Here is a 20,938-nt window from a genome sequence, read left to right on the forward strand (position 1 = left end):
GCTGTTGTTTTAGTGACCCCCCCCCCGCCCTCAGTGCCACCCCCACTCTGCCCCAAAACTTTGCAGTCCAGATTGATTCAGGCAAACTGGGGGAAAACAGCATTTAACATGGAACCTGCTGCTGACCGGTACACCAGAGCCACAAGCAGAACCCATGAGAGCAGCTGCATGGAGCAATAAACCTGCAGAATAAACATGCATGTTTGCTGAGACCATAAAACACCTCCAATTCGCAATATAGAGAAATATTACTTCACTGGGAAAGAGGTGAGTCAGAAACAGCTGAGGAGAAAGATCTGAATGGAGCTGTCTCCTTCCAAATAAAGCAGCTGATGTCCTAACACTGAAAAGTCATCCAGAGAAGACTTTTCATCAGGGGTGTAGGAGTTAACTGACTTAATCAGTTTACTGTTTTTTTATTCCTACAATCCAACCAGATTGATCTGTCTCAGGAAAGTTGTCAATCAAATCAACCTATACCATTATAATTTAGCAAAGACATGTGACCATACAGTGTGGTAGAATGTTCGAATAATTTTTCGTTTTTTATTATTTTGATGGGGAAAAACAACAGTGAAACTAAAATGTTAATGGATTTGACATTTTTTCTTGTTTACTTGTTTGTTTGTACACATATTTAATTTACACTTGAATATGTTGAAGAAACACGAGGAAAGTGTGAAACGTCACCTGAAGTGAACTGCAGTGGATTGAATCGAATTGGATGTTTAAATAACAACAGTGGCATGAATTAAAGGTTTAGTCAGTTACATTTACTAATTAAGTCTCTTAGTAATAGCCCTCTTCACAGCATTTGACCATACAAATGTTTGATCAATTTTCCTAATTGGTGGGGCTGCCTCAATTTGATTAATCACTTAGTTTGTCTTACTCCATGTTGCCTTTTAGAACCAAGATAGACTGAAAACCCTTCCATTTGATTTGTTGGTCCCTTATATTGCCTTTTGTTATACATTTTGAATGATCAGGCTTTACTGGAATTATCTGGAATAACCTGGAATAGCCCAATAATAATTGAGAAAGCTGGAGACTTTAAGACAAGAAGTTCCATGACTGTATATGGCAGCACGACTGCCCCCCTTTTTCACATTACAGCCTGAACAAGAAGTTGTGTTATTTCATATTTTTCCTCTCTTCAGTTTTATTTCCAACTGTCTGATCCCTTTTGTATTTACACTGATTTCACTTGTTCTTTTATTTGTGCAAACATCTTTGATCTTTTTTAAAGTCTCAAAGTACTTCCACTGCAGCAGATGAGTCTGACTCAGCCACTTATCTCTGCTTCCTCCATGATAACCAGGTGAGTTTAGCAGCTTTTTTTAAGTTCAGTTTTTTCTCCTCCAATCATCACATCTTTTTCTGCTTTGGGGTCAACCTATGTATCAAACAACACACCCTCAAAGACGCATGCATTTACGCTCTATTTAATATATGTAATAAATTGATAATTAATTATATGATATATTGAGACATATTTTTCATAATATACTGAATAAAGGAGCAATTTCCTGACCGGTTCATGAGGATTTGGATTACAAAAATGTTAAGAGGAAGTCAGTCTTTGATTTTTTTTTCCTGTTTGGGAAGTAAATATTAGACTTCCAAAAGTCCCAGCAGGTACGTTCCTCATTTATTTATCAATTCTGTTTGTTATAATTTCTATAGTTTAAATTTCATCAATTTGCAATTTAATTAATCTACTAAACAAGTTAAATTAGGTATAATTGTGACAGTGGGCAGGTACAGGTCTCTTAGTTTCATTTGTTGGAACAACGCACGCGCGTGCACGCCTACAGCTCGCTCACGTCTGCCTCCTTCCTCGCGCGCGGAGGTTTGTTTGTACTTCCTCGGGCAGCAAAAGTGTGTTTTGAAGGGTTAAGTTCAGTTCTGTCCTGTCCGGTTCGGGGTTTTCCGCCTCTTGTGAAGGTCCATGTTCGGCCTCCGGAGCTCCGCGGTGACGGTGAGGAAGAGGAGGTCCAGCCAACAGGTGGACGGTGATGAGGAGTCAGGTAAGAGAGTCCGTTCTCGGAACATTCTGGTCCGGTCGTCTGCTCCGGGATTCAGCCAGGAAACCTACAGAACCTCTCCCAAACACCAGCGGGGCTGAATGCTCAAGTTCTCCATCCGCCTTTCAGTTTTGCTGAAAATAAACGCTTTGCTGCGGTCAGATAAAATTAAATAAAAATGATTATGCCCGCGTGCACACCTGCTTTTAATCTTATGTTTGGGATTCGTTTCGTATAATTGACGTTTCTTCAGAGTTTTTCTTTTCCTGGTTAGACATGTTTAAGTCTCGAGAAAATTCAACAAGGTATTTTGTTTACCAAAAAAACATTTTTCCTTTCTGTTCTGGTTTGTTCAACCCCAGAATCTGATGGATCTGTTTAATCAAACTCAGAATCTGTTTTTCAAGTTTAATCAAACTCAGAATTTGTTTTAGTTGGATCAAGATGATTTTTTTTCTGGGTTGGTTAAACCTTCAAGGCTTTGGTTGTTTGAAAGACCATGATAGAGTCTTGCAGAAAAAACATAATAGAACCAGCAATAAAAAGTTCAGTTTTTTGGATCCTTTCATAGTTGATTTTTAAATATTTCACATTTTAAGTTACAGTGTCGGTAAAAATGGGTAAGGAGTATGGCAAGTGGTTGAAAATTTTTTGAAAGTATGCTAAAATTGCTTGCTCAAATTAAAACTGTGAGGATATTTTCTTCAAGTTAGCTGAAACACTGCCTGGACTCTGGCAGGTCGTACTGGGCCCATCTGAATTTTGGACTTGGTCTTATCTGTGCAGTCTATGTCTTCATGAAATGATGTGGCAGAGAGAACGCAAAAACAGGAAAAAGGTTGAATGTTTTTGCTAAGTTGAGGCCACTGGCAAACATCTGACATGGCATTATTACCAATGATTCCAATTGTGGGACTTTTTTTTCACTTGCATGGGGCTAACGGTTTGCTTTTCTGTTGAAAACGGCTTCACGTGAGCTGGAAAAAAAAAAGCTGTAAAAGCTTCAGAACCCACTCCCCACCAAAGCGTCTAAAGCAGGGGTCCGCAACCCTCAAGACTTAAAGAGACGTTTAGATCAAACTCTCACTGATCACAACCCAGTAGGAACCACAAAGTTGCCCTTCACCCTGTAAAAAGTTATGGCACTGCTTTGAATTTTTGTTGTTTTTACGATTATGATTTACAAAAGAAACATTATGTTTTTTATATGAATACGACATAAACATAAAGAGAAAACAGCATTTTTTTCAAAAATATTTAACAGTTTATAACTTTTGACAGTTTCTTAGTCATAAGTTTAACCTAACTAACCAAATAAAATCGGAGATAACTACCCTTACCGTATTTTTTTAAACTTATACACAACACGCAAAAATCTGTCAAATTCTTTTTAGTATGACTTTGTAAAAAGTCAAAAGCCTTTTGCTCCAACTGTTGTCTTCTAATGTTTCATTTAATGTGTCCAGAAATACATTGCATTTTAAAATGAAAAATGGTTTGTTTTTCTTCAAACAAAGAGCCACAATAGAGGAGGAAAAGAGCCACTTGTGGCCGGGGCCTCCGGTTGCAGACCCCTGGTCTAAAGAAAGCAAATATTTGTTTTTGCAGGTAAAATTGTGGCAAATTCAAACTGTCATCGAGGCAAAAGGTATAACCTGACAGTTTAATCGGCTCTCAAGTGTGTTTCTAGATCACTGAAGTGGATTGAAATGTTTTTCCGAGCAGAAAAGCAGAGATGTTTGTTGTTAATGTTAGCGCAGAGAAAAGGCCCTGCCCGCCGAAGAGCCAACTCTGAGCAGAGAAATGCTTTGATGTGTTGGAGGTGAGTCACCAGCCTTTCATTCCAGCACAAGCCTGAACACTTCTGTGTGTGCGTGTCATCTGGGAGTGTGTGTGCTACCAGGGAAGAGTGCAGCTAGTCCAACAAGTTTTTTGCATAATAGGGAAATAATCGGAGCGGTGTGCCGTCAATACGGCGTCAAAGCCTTGGCGGAGACAAGACAGCAAGCTGTTTCAGACAGAAAACCAACTCTAGCTGCTTTCACTGCTTTCTGTTCTCACTCCTGGGTCTCTCTTTGGCAGATTCAGTCCTGGGAATACTCCTCAGAGTCCTCATCTACTGAACGGGACTTGGTGAGCTCCTCAGCATTGTGATTTGCTCTGCAGAGAAGGAAAGCAAATCTTCCCGTTTTGTTGTGCGGTGGGATTTGGTAAGATAACCCAGATGCAAATTCAGGGCCTTGTGGTCACCCGGATGCTAACAGCTCCTGACGACGCAGAGCGAGCAGTAAGATTCTTCTTACTTGTCATGTAAACAAGCTAACGGACGGTTGGAGACTGTGACCACGCGACAGACAGAATCATGCCAGATGAGTCCCAGCCTATTCGGGACAACTGCACGCCTCTACAAGGTGCATCTCAAGTGTGCCTGTTACCTGACATTGTTGTCGTCTCTGGTGATGGGAGGGGGAAACCTGATTCGCTGGAGCTGGACGAACTCAGTCGGACAGGAGCCGATGTAAATGGCTTAGACATTTCAAAAAGTGGTGGCAAACCAAAGATTCCTACTGACGCCACAACAGGACCTCCGGTGGAGCTTGGGGTGGTAAAGAGCACCCACGTCTCCGAACCTCTCAAAACCAGCCATCTGCTAAAGGGGGGAGGAGTAGCGAAACAGGGTGCCAGTTCCCCGGCTGACCAGCCCTCTGCCGAAAACACCATGGCTCTGCAGATGAGCAGCGACTCGGACTACAGCAGCATGAAGTCCAGCCCGGGGTCCGTAAGCACAAGCTTGGATTTCTGCAATGACGAGCTCTTGCAGATGGATGGAGCTTCCATGGAGAAGAATAACTTTGTCTCCTCACTGAACACGTCCCAGTCCAGTCTGCACTCAGCACACAAAGAGCACAGCCACGTCCCAGATGATGACAAACTCGTGAAAAGTTGTCCTGACAGAATCGGGAGAAGTACCCCCAGCAGAACTTCACTTGACCCTTGTCACCAAACCAGAGGCAGCATTGACGGATGCTTGTATGAAGACGATCCCGATGAAGACGGGCAGAGCTCCCGGTCCAAGCGGAGCATGAAGGAGGGGGTGTGCTGCTGCTTCCAGGCCACACACAGGGGCTTCCGGCGCTGCATGGAGGAGACGCCATCCATGCTGTCCGGGCTGCTCCTGGCCCTGGTCTTCTGCGTGGTGATCATCGTGGTCATTGCTGCCACAGGCCGGGTAAGGCAGTGATTGAAGAAGCACATTCACACACACACACACACACACACACACACATCTGAATGTCCCCTAGGAATGCAGAGATCAGGAATGGTGGATTGGACCCAAATCTTCAGTTTAAAGAATTGCTGATTGGCTTTAATGAACAGATAGCTTCAAAATCCCCACAGTTTTTAATCAAATTCTGAAAATTGAATAAAACTAAAATCATAAACATCAAAATAACTTAGAAATACTTTTAAAAAAGTGCATGGAAATTGTTTGAGTGCTTCAGAGGATGCACAGTGATGTTGGTTAAAAGAGGCCAGGGTTGGAGCTACAAGGATAGAAGCCTAAAGGAAGACCAAAGCGCAAAGAAGGACATGAGGGTGGTTAGGATGTCTTGTCCACACTTTGAAAATCGTACCTGATCACATAGTTTCAGACTCGTTCAGAATTGTATTTTGTTTCCCGATCAGGAATCAGATATTTAGAAGTCTACATATCATAAACCAACAACACTTTATGGCTGTAAAGTACAGCAGAATTTTGAGCACTAGTTTGAGTAGGAGGCGCACAAAAACAGTTAGGTGAGGTTAGCCAGATATTTACAGAGTAAGACCTCCAGCCTTTATAACTCTTTTAATAAACATTTAAACTGACATCAAGTGTCTCTTTCGTTTTAGCTTAATGCGAGTAATTACCCATTAAGTCGCTTTCTCCCTGCTGCCGACAAAGAGACAGCCAAGGGGCCGTCTACAAAGTTCATGCTCCAGGAAAAAAAGATTTTAAAAAAATAAATCCTTAATCTCTCCAAAACTAATAAATGGTAACATTGATATAAGCGAGTTATAAAAATGAATCATCGCATTTATGCTACAATGATTTTTAAAGAAAGTCATCATTCATTTTTAAGAATTTTTAATGGAGAAATGAATCACGTGATCTAAAATGTTTAATAGCTCTGATGATCCAAAAGCGACTGGCACCAAACTTTCTCAAAACTATTTATCACCTATTTTTCTAGTGCATAGTTGACTATCTTTTCTAGTTGATAGTTGAAGTGCTCTGTTTAAGTGCCTAAATGGTGATAAAGAAGGTTGATGAAATAAAAATCGGGACAACCTGGATCTGTTTTTTAAATCAGTTCATTTTTTTTTGTGTGTGACAAAAGTATTGAATCAGGACTCAGCAGATACTCAAAATCAAATTACAGAATCACCGGGGCCAAAATAACCTGATCGGGACATCCCTAATGGTAGCTGTGAGCAAGGAGGATGCAGAGAAGAGGGTCAGATGGAACCCGTTGATTCACTGCAGCGACCCCTAAAAGGAGCAGCCAAAATTTAAAAAAAAGGAAAAAATTATCAAGAAAAGTCAAAATTTAAATAAACAAACTTTAAAAGTAATTAAAGACCGCAAATGTCACAATATTACGATAAACTAACACTCTTTTTCACACACATATAACTGGATTAAATGAAGGATTGGAAGTTTTCCACCTCCTTTCTTCCTGGGGTTGATGACTAAGGATTATTTCTCTCGTAATCTATCGATTAGATTAATCATTACTGACATCACCGCAACTCAATCAATGATGTGATGGAAACAGGGTAAATGAGCAGAAATTCCTCATTTGTGCAAACAGATGATTGTATCACAGATGTACGTGCACTGCAGTTTAGACGTCTCCATATGCAAATAGAGATGAGAAAGGCCTTGGAAGAGCAGAAGAAACCCCGTTCTGAAATGTGCATCAGAGTTGACAGAGTTTCAGTAAGGTCGTAACCAAGGTGGACAGCAATGACCCCTTCAGTGTTATCTGTACTTTAGAGTTGAATTGTGCCATGAGAGTGTGCGGACATAATGCCTAACGTCAGAACATGCTGTATGTCACTGGACCGCAAATACAAGTTAGATCCGCTCAGTTGTGGGCAGCAGGATCAGGAGGAGAGTTGGAGGATCTGCTGCTCCTCCACCTGTGCCCTTTTTCCCCCACTTTGCAGTTCTGCCTGTGTGGTACGTTAAAGGTTGCAGGCTCTCCCAATGCTGCACCTCCTCTGCTCACATTTACTTTTAGTATTTATTACACAAGCAAATCTATAAGTAAACAACCATTTGCAAACAACACTTTACAAACAATTTTACAAATGCCACAATTAATAAAGAGCAATTTATAAACAGTCATACATACAAACAACACTGTCCAAACTGTACTTTATTAAGGGCAATATAATGTAAAAATATTATTCATAGTCAATTGGTTCATTTTAAAATTCACTGACCTAAAATGGATCCAGGATATCTTTAGCCAAAACTTCAACCAGTGTGATTTAGAGATAAATACCTGGTACTTAATAGTACAGGTGAAGTTTTCCAGATTCCTTGGATTTCTTCCAACATAATCAAGTTTTAAATAAATATGTGTACAAACAAACAAGAATTTAAGGCAAATCAATTGACATTTTATTTTCCTAAAGTTTAGCCTACTGTTTTTTTTTCCACATGGAAATAACACAAACAAAACATTATTAGAGCTACCACAGCGTATGGTTACACGTTTGGCAGAGAGTTTTACGCTGGATACCCTTCCTGACACAACCCTGATTTTGCATAGGCAGATAGGCAGCAGCAGTGCAAATGGTCTTGCTTAAGGACACACACAGGATCTAGGTTTCCTGCCAACTGAGCTAACCAGCCACCATGATCATGTCTTCGCAAAATTCAGAGTGTTTCCACACGTTGGACTGTAAAGATGGCTTGGTCATTTTTTGCTGCCATCACGTGTTGTCCGCTTAACGTTATAGCAAAATAAACCTGTCATGTTTCAATCCAACTGATGATTTCCAAAATCAAAATTGGTTTATTTCATTTTCAAATGATTTTTAATGGAATAGGTCTATTCAGTTTGACTCAACTTGCTCAGACAGATCAATCTAAGCTGGTCAGTGAATCCACTTTTTTTTTTAAATATTCTGTAAATATGAGTCAATGGATTCTGTCAGCTGGACTCCTCTTTGCTCTGCCTGGTTCAGAAGGCAGTCTTTCTGCATCAATCTGGGTTTTCAGGTCTCTCCTCCGAACGTAGACGCTCATGTGGGCGCTCTGGCCGTCGTCTGCGTGGTTCTGTGTCTGGGAATGGTACTACTCATCTCCCTGCCCTGGCTGGCAGTGCTGAGGCGATGCAAGGGAGCACTGGCCCTCACCATCTGGGCATCACTGTACGTCACTGCCATAGTTTTCACCTTCACAGGCGGTGCTGTAACACCATGGGAGCAGGTGAGCAATGAAAGATGAAGATCTGCAGCTTTTATAAAAATTTTTAAAAAAGAGTTATTTTCATCTTCCCCCATCTTCGTCTTCCCTTTCTTAGGTGGCGTTTTTCCTCTACCTCTCTCTGAGCGTCTACACGGTGTTACCCCTCTCACTTGCATGGGCGCTCATGTTTGGGATTGGAACTAGTCTTTCCCACATCATCATAATCAGCATATATGTGCCCATTACCAGTCCGGACACGCCTAACATGGCTGTACAGGTAAGCACTTGCAGCACTGTCTGACCACACACAGCAGCTGACTGGCTTAGTGTCTGTGATGATTGCCTCTTTCTGTAACCAGCATCAGACATTTTCAGCCAATGTTTTCCTCCTGTGTTTTAGGTTTGTTTGTGTCTATCCTCTGAATTTCTTATGGTGGAAAATAAGTATTTGGTCACCTTTAAACAAGCAAGTTTTCGGGCTCTCACAGACCTGTAACTTTTGTAAGAGGATCCTCTGTCCTCCACTCATTACCTGTGTTAATGGCATCTGTTTGAACTGGTTATCTAAATAAAAGGCACCTGTCCACAACCTCAAACAGTCACACTCACCTATGGCCAAGACTAAAGAGCTGTCTAAGGACACCACAAACCAAATTGTTGACCTGCACCAGACTGGGAAGACTGAATCTGCAGTAGGTAAGCAGCTTGGTGTGAAGAAATCAACTGTGGGAGCAATTATTAGGATGTGGGAGACATACAAGACCACTGAGGGAGTTGAAGGTCTCTGTTGCCCAGCGACAAGCTCAAAACATCACTGCTCCTGAGGAGATCTGCATGGCGGAATGGGCCAAAATACCAGAAACTGTTTGTGAAAACCTTGTGAAGACTTACAGATAATGTTTGACTGTTGTGATTGACAGCAAAGAGTACATAACAAAGTATTGAGTTAAAGTTTTGTTTTTTGACCAAATACTTATTTTTCATCCATAATTTACAAATAAATTATTTAAAAATCAGACAATGTGATTTTCTGTTTTCCCCCCACATTTTGTCTCTCATAGTTGAGGTATATCTATGATGAAAATAACCTCTGTCATCTTTCTAAGTGAAAGAATTTGCACTATTGGTGCATGTGTATATATATATATATATATATATATATATATATATATATATATATATATATATATATATATGTATATATACACATATATATATATATACACCCAGCGATACCGGCTGGGTAGCTCGGTTGGTAAGGTGCAGGACTGTCATGCAGGAAACCCGGGTTCGATTCCCAGGGCGGAATGAACAATTAATGGCAATGAAAAATGGGGCAATTACCATAACAATGACGGGCAATTAACATCACCCAGTGAGGGTCCTTGGGCAAGACCCTTAACGCTACCGCCTACCTCACAACATGAGAGACAATGAACCATATGTCATGCCTGCTCAGACGTCGCCCGGCCAACAAGGTATGCGTCAGGTGCTGAGGGACTAGAGCACCCTGCTGGAAAGTGGGCTACTGGAACAAGACGGAAATGGACTAGATGTGAGAACAAGGTTCTGTTAGGATGCTACTACTCAAGTGATCCCACCCAGAGGGGTTACATGCAGAGAATGTGGAATGAATGGATGCTTCGAAACCCACAATCAGGGCTAACTGCCAAACAACTGGTAGCCCAGTGCATCCACATCGGCAACTCCTATCACAACTTGAGATTGAAGCAATACAATACAATGCCACGGGAGAGCCAGAACAACAGGTCAGAGAGGAGGTTATACCACACTCCCACCCTGAGATAGGGTACACAGCCCCAACAACCACAATTACACTGAGCGAGGCGGCAACTGACCTGAAAGACAAGATCATGTCTACAATGAACACTAGGCAACCCCGACACCAGCTACAACGGTTAAGTGATGGACCGCCTGAAAGTCTACTGGAAACTGTGAATGAAGCATTGAGGGCATTTCCTACCACAACCATCACAGAAACCAATGAACTGGTTTACACTTCAGCAGCAGTGATCCTTGAGATGGTTGGCTATAAGAGCAACCATGGAAGAAAACAGTACCCACCATGGAAGCAACGGTTAGAGGCCAAAATCAAGGCAACTCGGAAGGATGTGAGTAAGCTGACAGAGGCTCAAAGAGGTACAATGAGAAAGCAAGTACCTAAGAGATACAGCCAGATGTCCATACCTGAAGCACTGGAAACTGCCAAACAAAGGCTCCTAGCCTTGAGCAGCCGCCTAAAGAGGTACACAAGAGACAATGAAGCGAGACGAATAAACAGGCTCTTCGCAACTCAACCTGCAAAAGTGTACGCTCAGTGGCAGGGTCAAAACAGCCGAGCAGACCCACCAAGGCTGGAAACTGAACAGTACTGGAAAAGTATGTGGGAGAAAGAGACAGCACATAACAGCAATGCCCAGTGGCTGGTCTCTCTGAGAAAAGAACATAGCAACCTCCCTGAACAGAATCCAGTAACCATCACAGTGGCTGACATCCAAAAAAGAGTCTCAGGTATGAAGAACTGGACAGCACCGGGCCCTGACATGATACATGCCTACTGGCTAAAGAAGCTTACCGCACTCCACGAGCGCCTGGCAGCACAAATGAACCAGCTGCTTAGGGATGGGACTCACCCCGAATGGCTAACGGAAGGGCGAACGATCCTGATCCAGAAGGATCCCTCAAAGGGTGCAATCCCATCCACCTACCGGCCAATAACCTGTCTGTCCACAACATGGAAGCTCATGTCAGGCATCATTGCAACCAAGATAAACAGGCACATGGATCAATTCATGAGTAACACACAGAAGGGCATTGGTAGAGACTCCAGGGGAGCCAAACACCAACTCCTGGTCGACAGAACAGTCGCCCAAGACTGCAAGTCACGACACACCAACCTGTGCACAGCCTGGATTGATTACAAGAAGGCCTATGACTCAATGCCACACACATGGATCACTGAATGCTTGGAGCTGTACAACATCAACAGGACTCTAAGAGCCTTCATAGGAAACTCGATGAAGCTGTGGAAAACCACCCTTGAAGCCAATGGGAAGCCACTTGCACAAGTGTCCATCAAATGTGGGATATACCAAGGTGATGCTCTGTCCCCACTGCTGTTCTGCATAGGTCTGAACCCCCTCAGCCAAATAATCAACAAGACTGGCTATGGATACCGACTCAGAAATGGGGCCAACATCAGTCACCTCCTCTACATGGATGACATCAAGCTATATGCTAAGAGCGAGCGTGACATTGACTCCCTGATCCACACCACCAGGATCTACAGTACTGACATTGGGATGTCATTCGGGCTCGAGAAATGCAGCCGGATGGTGACAAAGAGAGGCAAGGTAGTCCACACAGGAGGGGTCTCACTCCCAGAAGGAACAATAACAGACATCGAGGACAGTTACAAGTACCTTGGAATTCCCCAGGCAAATGGCAACCTGGAGCAGGCAACAAGGAAAGCTGCAACAGCTAAATACCTCCAACGAGTAAGGCAAGTCCTGAGAAGCCAGCTCAATGGCAAAAATAAGACCCGGGCAATAAACAGCTACGCACTGCCAGTTATCAGATACCCTGCAGGAATAATAAGATGGCCAAAGGAAGAGATACAGACCACAGATGTTAAAACACGAAAGCTCCTCACCATGCATGGAGGGTTCCATCCCAAATCCAGCACACTGAGACTGTATGCTAGCCGCAAGGAAGGAGGCCGAGGACTAGTGAGTGTAGAAGCCACTATCCAGGATGAAACATCCAAGATGCATGAGTACATCAAGCTCAAGGCCCCAAATGACAGTGTGCTCAGTGAATGTCTCAGGCAATGGAGAGCAGAGGACACATTGCTGGAGGACAGATCCTCATGGGAGGACAAACCCCTGCATGGGATGTACCACCGGACCATAACTGAAGTGGCTGATATCAAGAAGTCCTACCAATGGCTAGAAAGGGCTGAAGTACTGAAGTACTGAAGTACTGAAGTACTGAAGCGCTCATCCTGGCAGCTCAGGAACAAGCCCTGAGCACCAGAGCGATAGAGGCTCAGATCTACCACACCAGACAAGACCCAAGGTGTAGGCTGTGCAAAGAGGCCCCTGAAACAATCCAGCACATAACTGCAGGATGTAAGATGCTGGCAGGTAAAGCATACATGGAGCGCCACAATCAAGTGGCTGGAATAATATACAGGAACATGTGTGCAGAATATGAACTGGAAACCCCAAGGTCAAAATGGGAAACACCTCCGAAGGTGGTAGAGAATGAGAGGGCAAAGATCCTGTGGGACTTCCAGATCCAGACTGATAGGATGGTAATGGCAAACCAACCAGACATTGTAGTGGTGGATAAAGAACAGAGGAAAGCCGTTGTGGTGGATGTGGCAGTGCCAAGCGATGGAAACATCAGGAAGAAGGAACATGAGAAACTGGAGAAATACCAGGGACTCAGAGAAGAACTGGAGAAAGCCTGGAAAGTGAAGGTGACAGTGGTGCCTGTGGTAATTGGAGCACTCGGGGCAGTAACCCCCAAGCTGGAGGAGTGGCTACAACAGATACCTGGAAAGACCTCAGACCTCTCAGTCCAGAAAAGCGCAGTGCTAGGAACAGCTAAGATACTGCGCAGGACCCTCAAGCTCCCAGGCCTCTGGTAGAGGACCCGAGCTTGGAGGAGAAACCACCCGCGGAGGGTGAGAGGGGCGTTTTTTTTTTATATATATATAATCCATCTGGCTTAACCAAGGCTGAGCAAATGGCGGTCTGTGCTCCGTGGGCAGGGCTCAAGAAACGCTTGCTTCAGGACAACACTGCTACCTGAATGGGCTGGGCTTCCCAGGGCAGGAACGGAGCGGATCCGGCAGCAGGTGCCATGGTAGAACGGCTGGTTCAGATGGGGTGTCTCTGTCTAGTTTTCAATCAAGGAGGCACTCGGGCCGGCCCGGGTCTCAATAAATGCTCCTGCAGGCCGTGGAGCCGGCGCACACTTGGGCCACCAGTGGCTTTCTGATGGCCGAAACACAGTGCGCTCCATGTAGTTAAACTTGCATGTGCAGTAACCTGCCACAGGATGTTTGATTGGTCAAGTGATGTACTTCACAGTGACGATGATTATTCGCTGACAGATTAAAAAAATACAATTATAACGATGGCCCGCGGTCTACCCACATGTTCTTTAAACGCAATGAACGTAATGAGCACCCCTGATGTAAACTCTCAGTAATGACGAATTTAGCTTCTCATCAGAAACAAACCAGGAGACACTCAGAGACGTGAAAGTCAGCTGATCAAAAAAACTACAGAGAATTTTGGTAAATAAAATTGAAACCCTCTTAACTATACAAACAGGAAAGAAAAAAGGACATGAAAAGATAAGTATTTTAGAGTTTTTTTACTTCATTTTCTTCTGTCTTGCAATGTCTTTTTGTTTTTACTTTTACTTTAATTTGAAAATCTTTTCAGTGAGAGATTTGTGATGCTTTTATTTCTCCTTTAAAGCCATATCAAGATGGGTTCGTCTCTGCTGAATTTTCTGTCATGAAGTCTCCATCACTTTAGGATACAGTTGGAGGTTTCTGGACTACAACAGTCTCCATTACCTTTCTTTCTTTGTTGTTGTTGTGTCATTGGATCAAATACAGCTAGCTGGAATTTTTGTGGAAGTGCTGTTACACAAATTTATATCTGTACAAATAAAGCAGAAATTTGCAAATGAGCCGTTTTTGCATATGCAAAAGTTCAGCTTTACGGAAGCCAATATGAACGTGCACAGTTTTGAACGTGCACAGTTTGTGACAGCAGCGTTCAGGTTCCCTGGAAAAATGTCGATGAGCCGTTAACCATCACATGTTTGTGCCTGTAGTTGGTGTGCGTGCTGTCAGATCTTCATCAGGCATCTTCTCATGCTCAGATTCAAATGCCATGTCCTCCTCAGTTGGTGGCCAATGCCGTGCTGTTCCTGTGTGTGAACTGTGTGGGATTTTTCCACCTGTGGACCATCGAGCACAACCTGAGGATCTCTGACAAGAAGAGGGAGGAGTTCAGCCAAATTCGCTCGCAGAAAGACGTCAAGAACCATCAGCAGGTTGGGACATTTCCTCCAGTGGAATGAATCAGTAGAAAGAGAAGGACCATGATCTGAAACACCACTAACGGGATATAAAAACCAGTGCTGTCATGCAATTGATTTTTTGAGTGATGAACAAATAATTCATTATTCTTATTAATCCGCTTTTATCTAATTTAATATATGCTGTGAATTGCCTCATTTTGAAATTAATGGCAAGGTGATGCAGTAATAGATACAAAAATACAGCTAATATGGAGATTTATGAAGTCTTTAGTTATAACAGACTTCCATCCTTTACTTTTACACCAACAAGGGGTTTTATTTATAACAATTACTTCCTATTGATACCACACTACATATATTGGCACACCTTATTCCACAGTTTATCACAACAGCAAGACAGTAGAAAAGACATGAGGAACTTTGATCCTTTTGAAGACTGGGGTGCAACTGAAAAGAAAGTGAGAAAAGACTAGAAAGAGCTGCATTTCCAGAAGAAAATGCAGGGTTGAATGCTGTACTGCTGAATGAAAGCTAAATTTGCTGAAGAAATGGCTGAACTGTACTGGAAAAACCTTGAAAAGTTAAAGGATCAGAAGTCCTAGCAGGAATAAGCTGAAAAGGTGGAAAATTGTAATAGTAGAATAGCTAAAATAGGTCAAAATTTGTAGAAGGAGTTAAGCATTAAAGCTGAAATTGTTGAAAAAATGCCTGAACTGTTGAAAATTTGAAGATGCTGCTAAATTGGCTAAAAGTGCGAGCATTGGAATCAGCATCATCAAATGACTCAAAAAAACACATTGTTTGAGAGTATCATATTGGTAAAAGCTACATGTTCTAAGTTGATAGAAAATCCACTTTTTTTCAAAATGGCGGCTTTTCTATTAATTTTATCTCCATAGCAACCATTTTATGTTTGGGTCGCCTGGGGATGACGAACAAATCGACGTCAGTTTCAGACAAATCGGAAAAAGTAAACCTTTGGACGTCCTTAGCAACAAAGTTTGTTTGCTAACCACGCCCACATTCCTTATATGTCCAGATCCATTGAATTTCAATATGTTCAGTTCCAGCCATGGATGAAGTTTATTGCAATATTTGCTTCAGATTTGGTCAAAAAATGGCTACCAAACAGTAGGTTGTGTCGACATCCCATAATGATTTCTAAACCTATTTTATAGTCCAAAGCCTTGTGATCAATTAAACGTTTGAACGGTGTCTCTAGCTAAAGGCATGTTGAAGTTACAATGGTTGAAAGAACCAAAGGTTTTCAAGGATTCTCAATGTATTTAAATGGAGCGAAAATCTTGGAAAATCCTGGAAAATCCTGGAATATCTTGAAAAGTTCAAAGATTTGAAAGACTAAAAGTCGTAGCTGAAAGGAATAAGCTGAAAGGGTTGAACATTGTAATAGTGGAATGGTTAAAATAGGTGAAAGTTGGAGAAGTTTAAAATTGCCTCACATTTTGGGACAAAATGGCCACCAAACTGTAGGTGGTGTTGCCATCCCATAATAATTTTGATCCTTATATTGAAGTCCAAAACCTTGTGAACATTTCAATGTTTGAACGGTGTCTCTAGCCAAAAGAATGTTAAAGTTACAATTGTTTAAAGAAGCAAAGGTTTGGCCAATGGAGCAAAAATATTGGAAAATCCGGGAATATCCGGGAATCTCTGGAAAAGTTCAAGGATTTGAAAGAAAAAATGTCATAGCTGGAATAAGATGAAAGAGCTGAACATTTTAATAGTTGAATGGTTAAAATAGGTTAAAAATTGTAAAAGAAGTTTAACTGTAAACTTCTGCACGAAAAATTCTCCATGTATTTCAATGGAGAAAAAATCCTGGAAAATCCTGGAATATCTTAAAAAGTTCAAGGATTTGAAAAACCAAAAGTCATAGCAGTAATAAGCTGAAAGAGCTGAACAGTTTAAGAGCTGAATGGTTAAAATAGGTTGAAAATTGTTGAAGGAGTTAAGTGCCGAAAAACGGCGGAAGATAGCGTGAGAGGAAAACAAAGGGTTGAATGCTTTATAGCATTCAACCAAATATAAGAAAGAAGAGACGAGACACAGGAACTTGATTCCAGAGGAAGTGAACAATTTAAACTTTAGACCAGAGGTAACCAATTGGGTCCAGTAACAAAAATGTCCTCCTTATTGAGGTCCATGCAGTATATTTTGGGTTCATTTCAGTAAGCTAATATTTCTTTTGTATTCACTTTAAGACACCTTTTATAATAGCAAACAGGGTAAAACTTCAGGCATGCATTACAGCAAATGGAAATATGTTTCAATGATAATAAAACCAGAAGGTGTTTTGATCTAAAAAAGTGCAAACCAGTTTTAAGTTTTTCCTTTCATATTCTCTTCCTGCCTCTTAACATTTAAAGCAACATCAATCTATATTTTTTTTAAACCTAAAGAGGCATTTGTGTTCACTTTTAATAAAACATCACATCTCAACAGTTGGAACAAATAATAGCATATTTTATTTGAAAATAAGACCCCCATAAACCCTGAAATAGAACATGTGTAAAAATGAGGTGCAGTGTACAAATTGAAGTAATGATGGATTGAACTTTACCAAAAACAATAATTTTAATATGCACTCTCTCTTCAACAACCAGTTCTTCTTAAATCTGTTGGAGATTCACACTTATTTTTTCCTTTAGTGGGAGAAACATGCATGTGACCTTTCTTTCTGTCTGCATATTTTAAAAATTTTAAATGATCTCGGACATAACTATGACTCGCAGACACTTTCTGTTCTTTGATACGGTAGATCACCAGATTTTCTTAGACAGACTTCAGAGTCGAGTTGGCCTCTCAGGAACTGCTCTTAACTGGTTTCACTCCTATCTCACAGACCGACACTTTTTTGTAAGTATGGATACTCGGTCCTCAAGAGTCCATGAAATAAGTTGTGGGGTTCCCCAGAGGTCGATTTTACGTACAATACTTTTTAATTTATATATGTTGCCTCTTGGGGATGTCATCAGGAGACACAGCATTGACTTTCTCAGCTATGCTGATGATACACAGCTTTACATCGCTGTGTCTCCTAATGACCTTGAACCTGTTAATACTCTTAAACTGTATTTTAGATATAAAGTCATGGATGGCAAAACCTCTTACAGCTCAACCAGGGCAAAACTGAAATTTTAATCATTGGTCCTGAAGACAAGAGAGAGATGGTTTTACCAAAACTCAGGAATTTTAAACCTTTTCACTGTGTGAGAAACCTGGGCGTTCTTTTTGACTCTGAGCTGAGTTTTATTCCTTACATGAGAAACGTTGTAAAAACAGATTTTTATCATCTTAAAAACATTGCCAGAGTCCGCCCGTTCCTCTCTCTTGCCAGCACAGAGGTGCTGATGCATGCTTTTATTTTTAGTCGTTTAGATTATTGTAATGCCCTGCTCTCTGGTTTACCCAAAAAGTCTATCTCAAATCTACAAGTATTGCAGAATTCTGCGGCACGAGTTCTGACGAGGACCAGGGGACAGGAACACATTACACTGGTTTTAAAATCGCTGCATTGGCTCCCTGTGCATTTCAGGATTGATTTTAAAATTATTTCAATGGTTTATAAATGTTTTAAAGGTCCTGGGCCTTCTTATTTAAATGATATTATTTTAAAATATGAACCGTCGCGGACCCTGAGGTCCTCCTGTGCTGGCTTCTTAGTTGTTCCTAAGGTGAGGACCAAAACTTATGGTGAGGCTTCAATCTGCCATCACGGTCCTCGCCTGTGGAACATCGTGCCGGAGAACCTCAGGGCCGCAGAGACTACAGAGGTTTTTAAGAAGATGTTCATGACCCACCTTTTTAGTCTGGCTTTTATATGACTTTGATAATTGCTTATGTCTTTAATTATTTATATAATTATTAATTTATCTATTTTATTTATTTTCTAAGGACTATAACTTATTATCTTTTTTTATTCTATTTAAGGTTATGTTTTAATCATCTTACGTACCTTATTTTTTGATTACTAATATTGTTATTGCTATTTCCTATTTTTTTATTGTTGTCATTTTATTATAATTTTTATTCTGATGTTTTTTTACTCCAGTATTTCCTCTTGGGGATCCACTGTTCTGGGGCACCACCAGCTGAACCTGTAGGGGGTGCTGTTGCTGCGGTGCCCGTTGTCATTAGGCTCGCTGGGGTTCGGCTCTGTCGTCTAATAGCCATGGAGTGGGCCTTAGGCTGCTCTGTTTTTGGCGGGCGCTGTGGTAAAGACCCCTGTGAAACCGGCTGGGCTTGGAATTAATGGATCCTCATTATATCGTTTCCTCACAGCAGTACCAAGCCAGACCCTCTTGAAGCTGCAGTTCTTTGTTTGTTCAGGGAAATTTTGTCAACAAGTTTTACTTTTTCTCTGCCTTGCGGGGGCGTCTCTGCAGCGACAATCTTTCACAAACGTCACATCACTGAAGGATTCTTTTGTTGTGTGAACACTTGTGCGCACGTTGTGTAGTAAAAAAGTGTGTGATGAGTCTGGTTGATCTCTCGTATTGGACACTTAGCTCATATATTTTCTTCGCTCTCACCTCAGACTTTGGTGGATACGTTTGTTAATATTGCTACTTTTGATTAACGCCACCATTTCACAGCATATAGACATAAAGGTTTTGCACTGCCTTAAAAGCTCACTCCATTCACTTTTAAAAGGTCTGTTTTCTCTTCCACTTTCCTTGCGTTGGACCATGCCATGTTCCCTCTGCTTCAATTTTGTGCTTTCCAAGATTGCCGGTACTGCTTCATTTTGAGAGGAACTTGTGATAACCGATCATCCCTCCATCGTCCATTAAGTAAGGGATAATAGCTGACAATGTGTCCATTATCATAATTTAATTAACCTGATATGAACCATCTGATGTGAAGTCTGTCAATTTTCAGCAGCAAAGGAATGCGAGAAACAGTGGTGGACAAAATTGTTGGTACCCCTCAGTTAAAGAAAGAAAGTCCACAATGCTCACTGAAAAGACTTGAAACATTCAAAAGTAACAATAAATTAAAATTTGTTGAAAATTAAGTAATCAAAATCAGCCATTACTTTTGAGTTGTTGATTAACAGAATTATTAAAAAAAAAAAACTAATGAAATAGGGCTGGACAAAAATGATGGTACCTCCATAAAAGACTGAGAACTAATTGCCCAGGGGGTCATGATGAACTCAGGTATGTCCTTTAATTGACATCACAGCTGTTTTCCAACCCATAATCAGTCAGTCTGCCTATTTAAAGGGAGACAAATAGTCACGTTGCTGTTTGGTGAAAAGGTGTGTACCACACTGAACATGGACAACAGAAAGCAAAGGAGAGAATTGTCCCAGGACATTAAAAACAAAATTATAGACAAACATCGTAAAGGTACAGGCTATAAAACCATCTCTAAGCAGCTTGAAGTTCCTGTGACGACAGTGGCACATATTATTCAGAAGTTTAAGACCCACGGGAAAGTAGCCAACCTCCCTGGATGTGGCCAGGAGGAAAATTGATGACAAATTGAGGAGACGGATAATTGGAACTGTATCCAAAGAGCCCAGAACAACCTCCAAAAAACATTAAAGGTGAACTCCTAGATCAAGGTACATCAGTGTCAGATCGCACCATTCGTCGTTGTTTGAGCCAGAGTGGACTTCATGGGAGACGACCAAGGAGGACACCACTGTTGAAAGGAAATCATAAAAAAGCCAGACTGGAATTTGCAAAAATGCATGTTGACAAGCCACAAAGCTTCTGGGAAAATGTCCTTTGGACAGATGAGACAAAACTGGAGCTTTTTGGTAAGGCACATCAGGTCTATGTTCATAGAATCAAAAATGAAGCATACAACCAAAAGAACACTGTCCCTACTGTGAAACATGGAGGAAGCTCAGTTCTGTTTTGGGGCTGCTTTGCTGCATCTGCCACAGGCTGTCTTGAAGTTGTGCAAGGTCAAATGAAATCTCAAGATTATCAAGGCATTCTGGGTAGAAATGTGCTGCCTAGTATCAGAAAGCTTGGTCTCAGTCACAGGTCATGGGTCTTCCAACAGGACAACGATCCAAAACACACAGCCAAAACACCCAAGAATGGCTAAGAGAAAAGCATTGGACTATTCTGAAGTGGCCTTCTATGAGCCCAGATCTGAATCCCATTGAACATCTATGGAAAGAGCTGAAACATGCCAATTGGAGAAGACACCCGTCAAACCTGAGACAACTGGAGCAGTTTGTTCATGAGGAGTGGGCCAAAATACCTGTGGACAGGTCCAGAAGGGTCATTGACAAACACAGAAACCGTTTAATTGCAGTGATTGCCTCAAAAGGTTGTGCAACAAAATATTAAGTTATGGAGGTACCATCATT

At 41.6% G+C, this 20,938-nt stretch overlaps 1 protein-coding gene across 4 annotated transcripts in view; it reads left to right on the forward strand.

The window, feature by feature from the left end:
- The first annotated feature begins 1,804 nt into the window (after nucleotides 1-1,804).
- The window catches only part of LOC101167828 (adenylate cyclase type 2), a 38,698-nt gene continuing 19,564 nt past the window's right edge, over nucleotides 1,805-20,938 (forward strand). For 2 of the 4 annotated variants that reach the window (XM_078935946.1, XM_011487654.4), the window contains exons 1-6: nucleotides 1,837-2,030; nucleotides 4,110-4,237; nucleotides 4,347-5,256; nucleotides 8,305-8,514; nucleotides 8,609-8,770; nucleotides 14,446-14,595. In XM_078935946.1, the coding sequence (XP_078792072.1) occupies nucleotides 4,390-5,256; nucleotides 8,305-8,514; nucleotides 8,609-8,770; nucleotides 14,446-14,595 (1,389 nt within the window). In that variant the 5' untranslated portion in view covers nucleotides 1,837-2,030; nucleotides 4,110-4,237; nucleotides 4,347-4,389. Of the gene's footprint in view, nucleotides 2,031-4,109; nucleotides 5,257-8,304; nucleotides 8,515-8,608; nucleotides 8,771-14,445; nucleotides 14,596-20,938 lie in introns of all 4 variants that reach the window. The other 2 variants (XM_078935945.1, XM_004079977.5) reach the window with 1 other exon arrangement.

The sequence above is a fragment of the Oryzias latipes genome, chromosome 18 (assembly GCF_053564925.1).
Source record: "Oryzias latipes strain Hd-rR chromosome 18, Olatipes_Hd-rR_3.1".
In the NCBI taxonomy this organism is placed as follows: Eukaryota; Metazoa; Chordata; class Actinopteri; order Beloniformes; family Adrianichthyidae; genus Oryzias; species Oryzias latipes.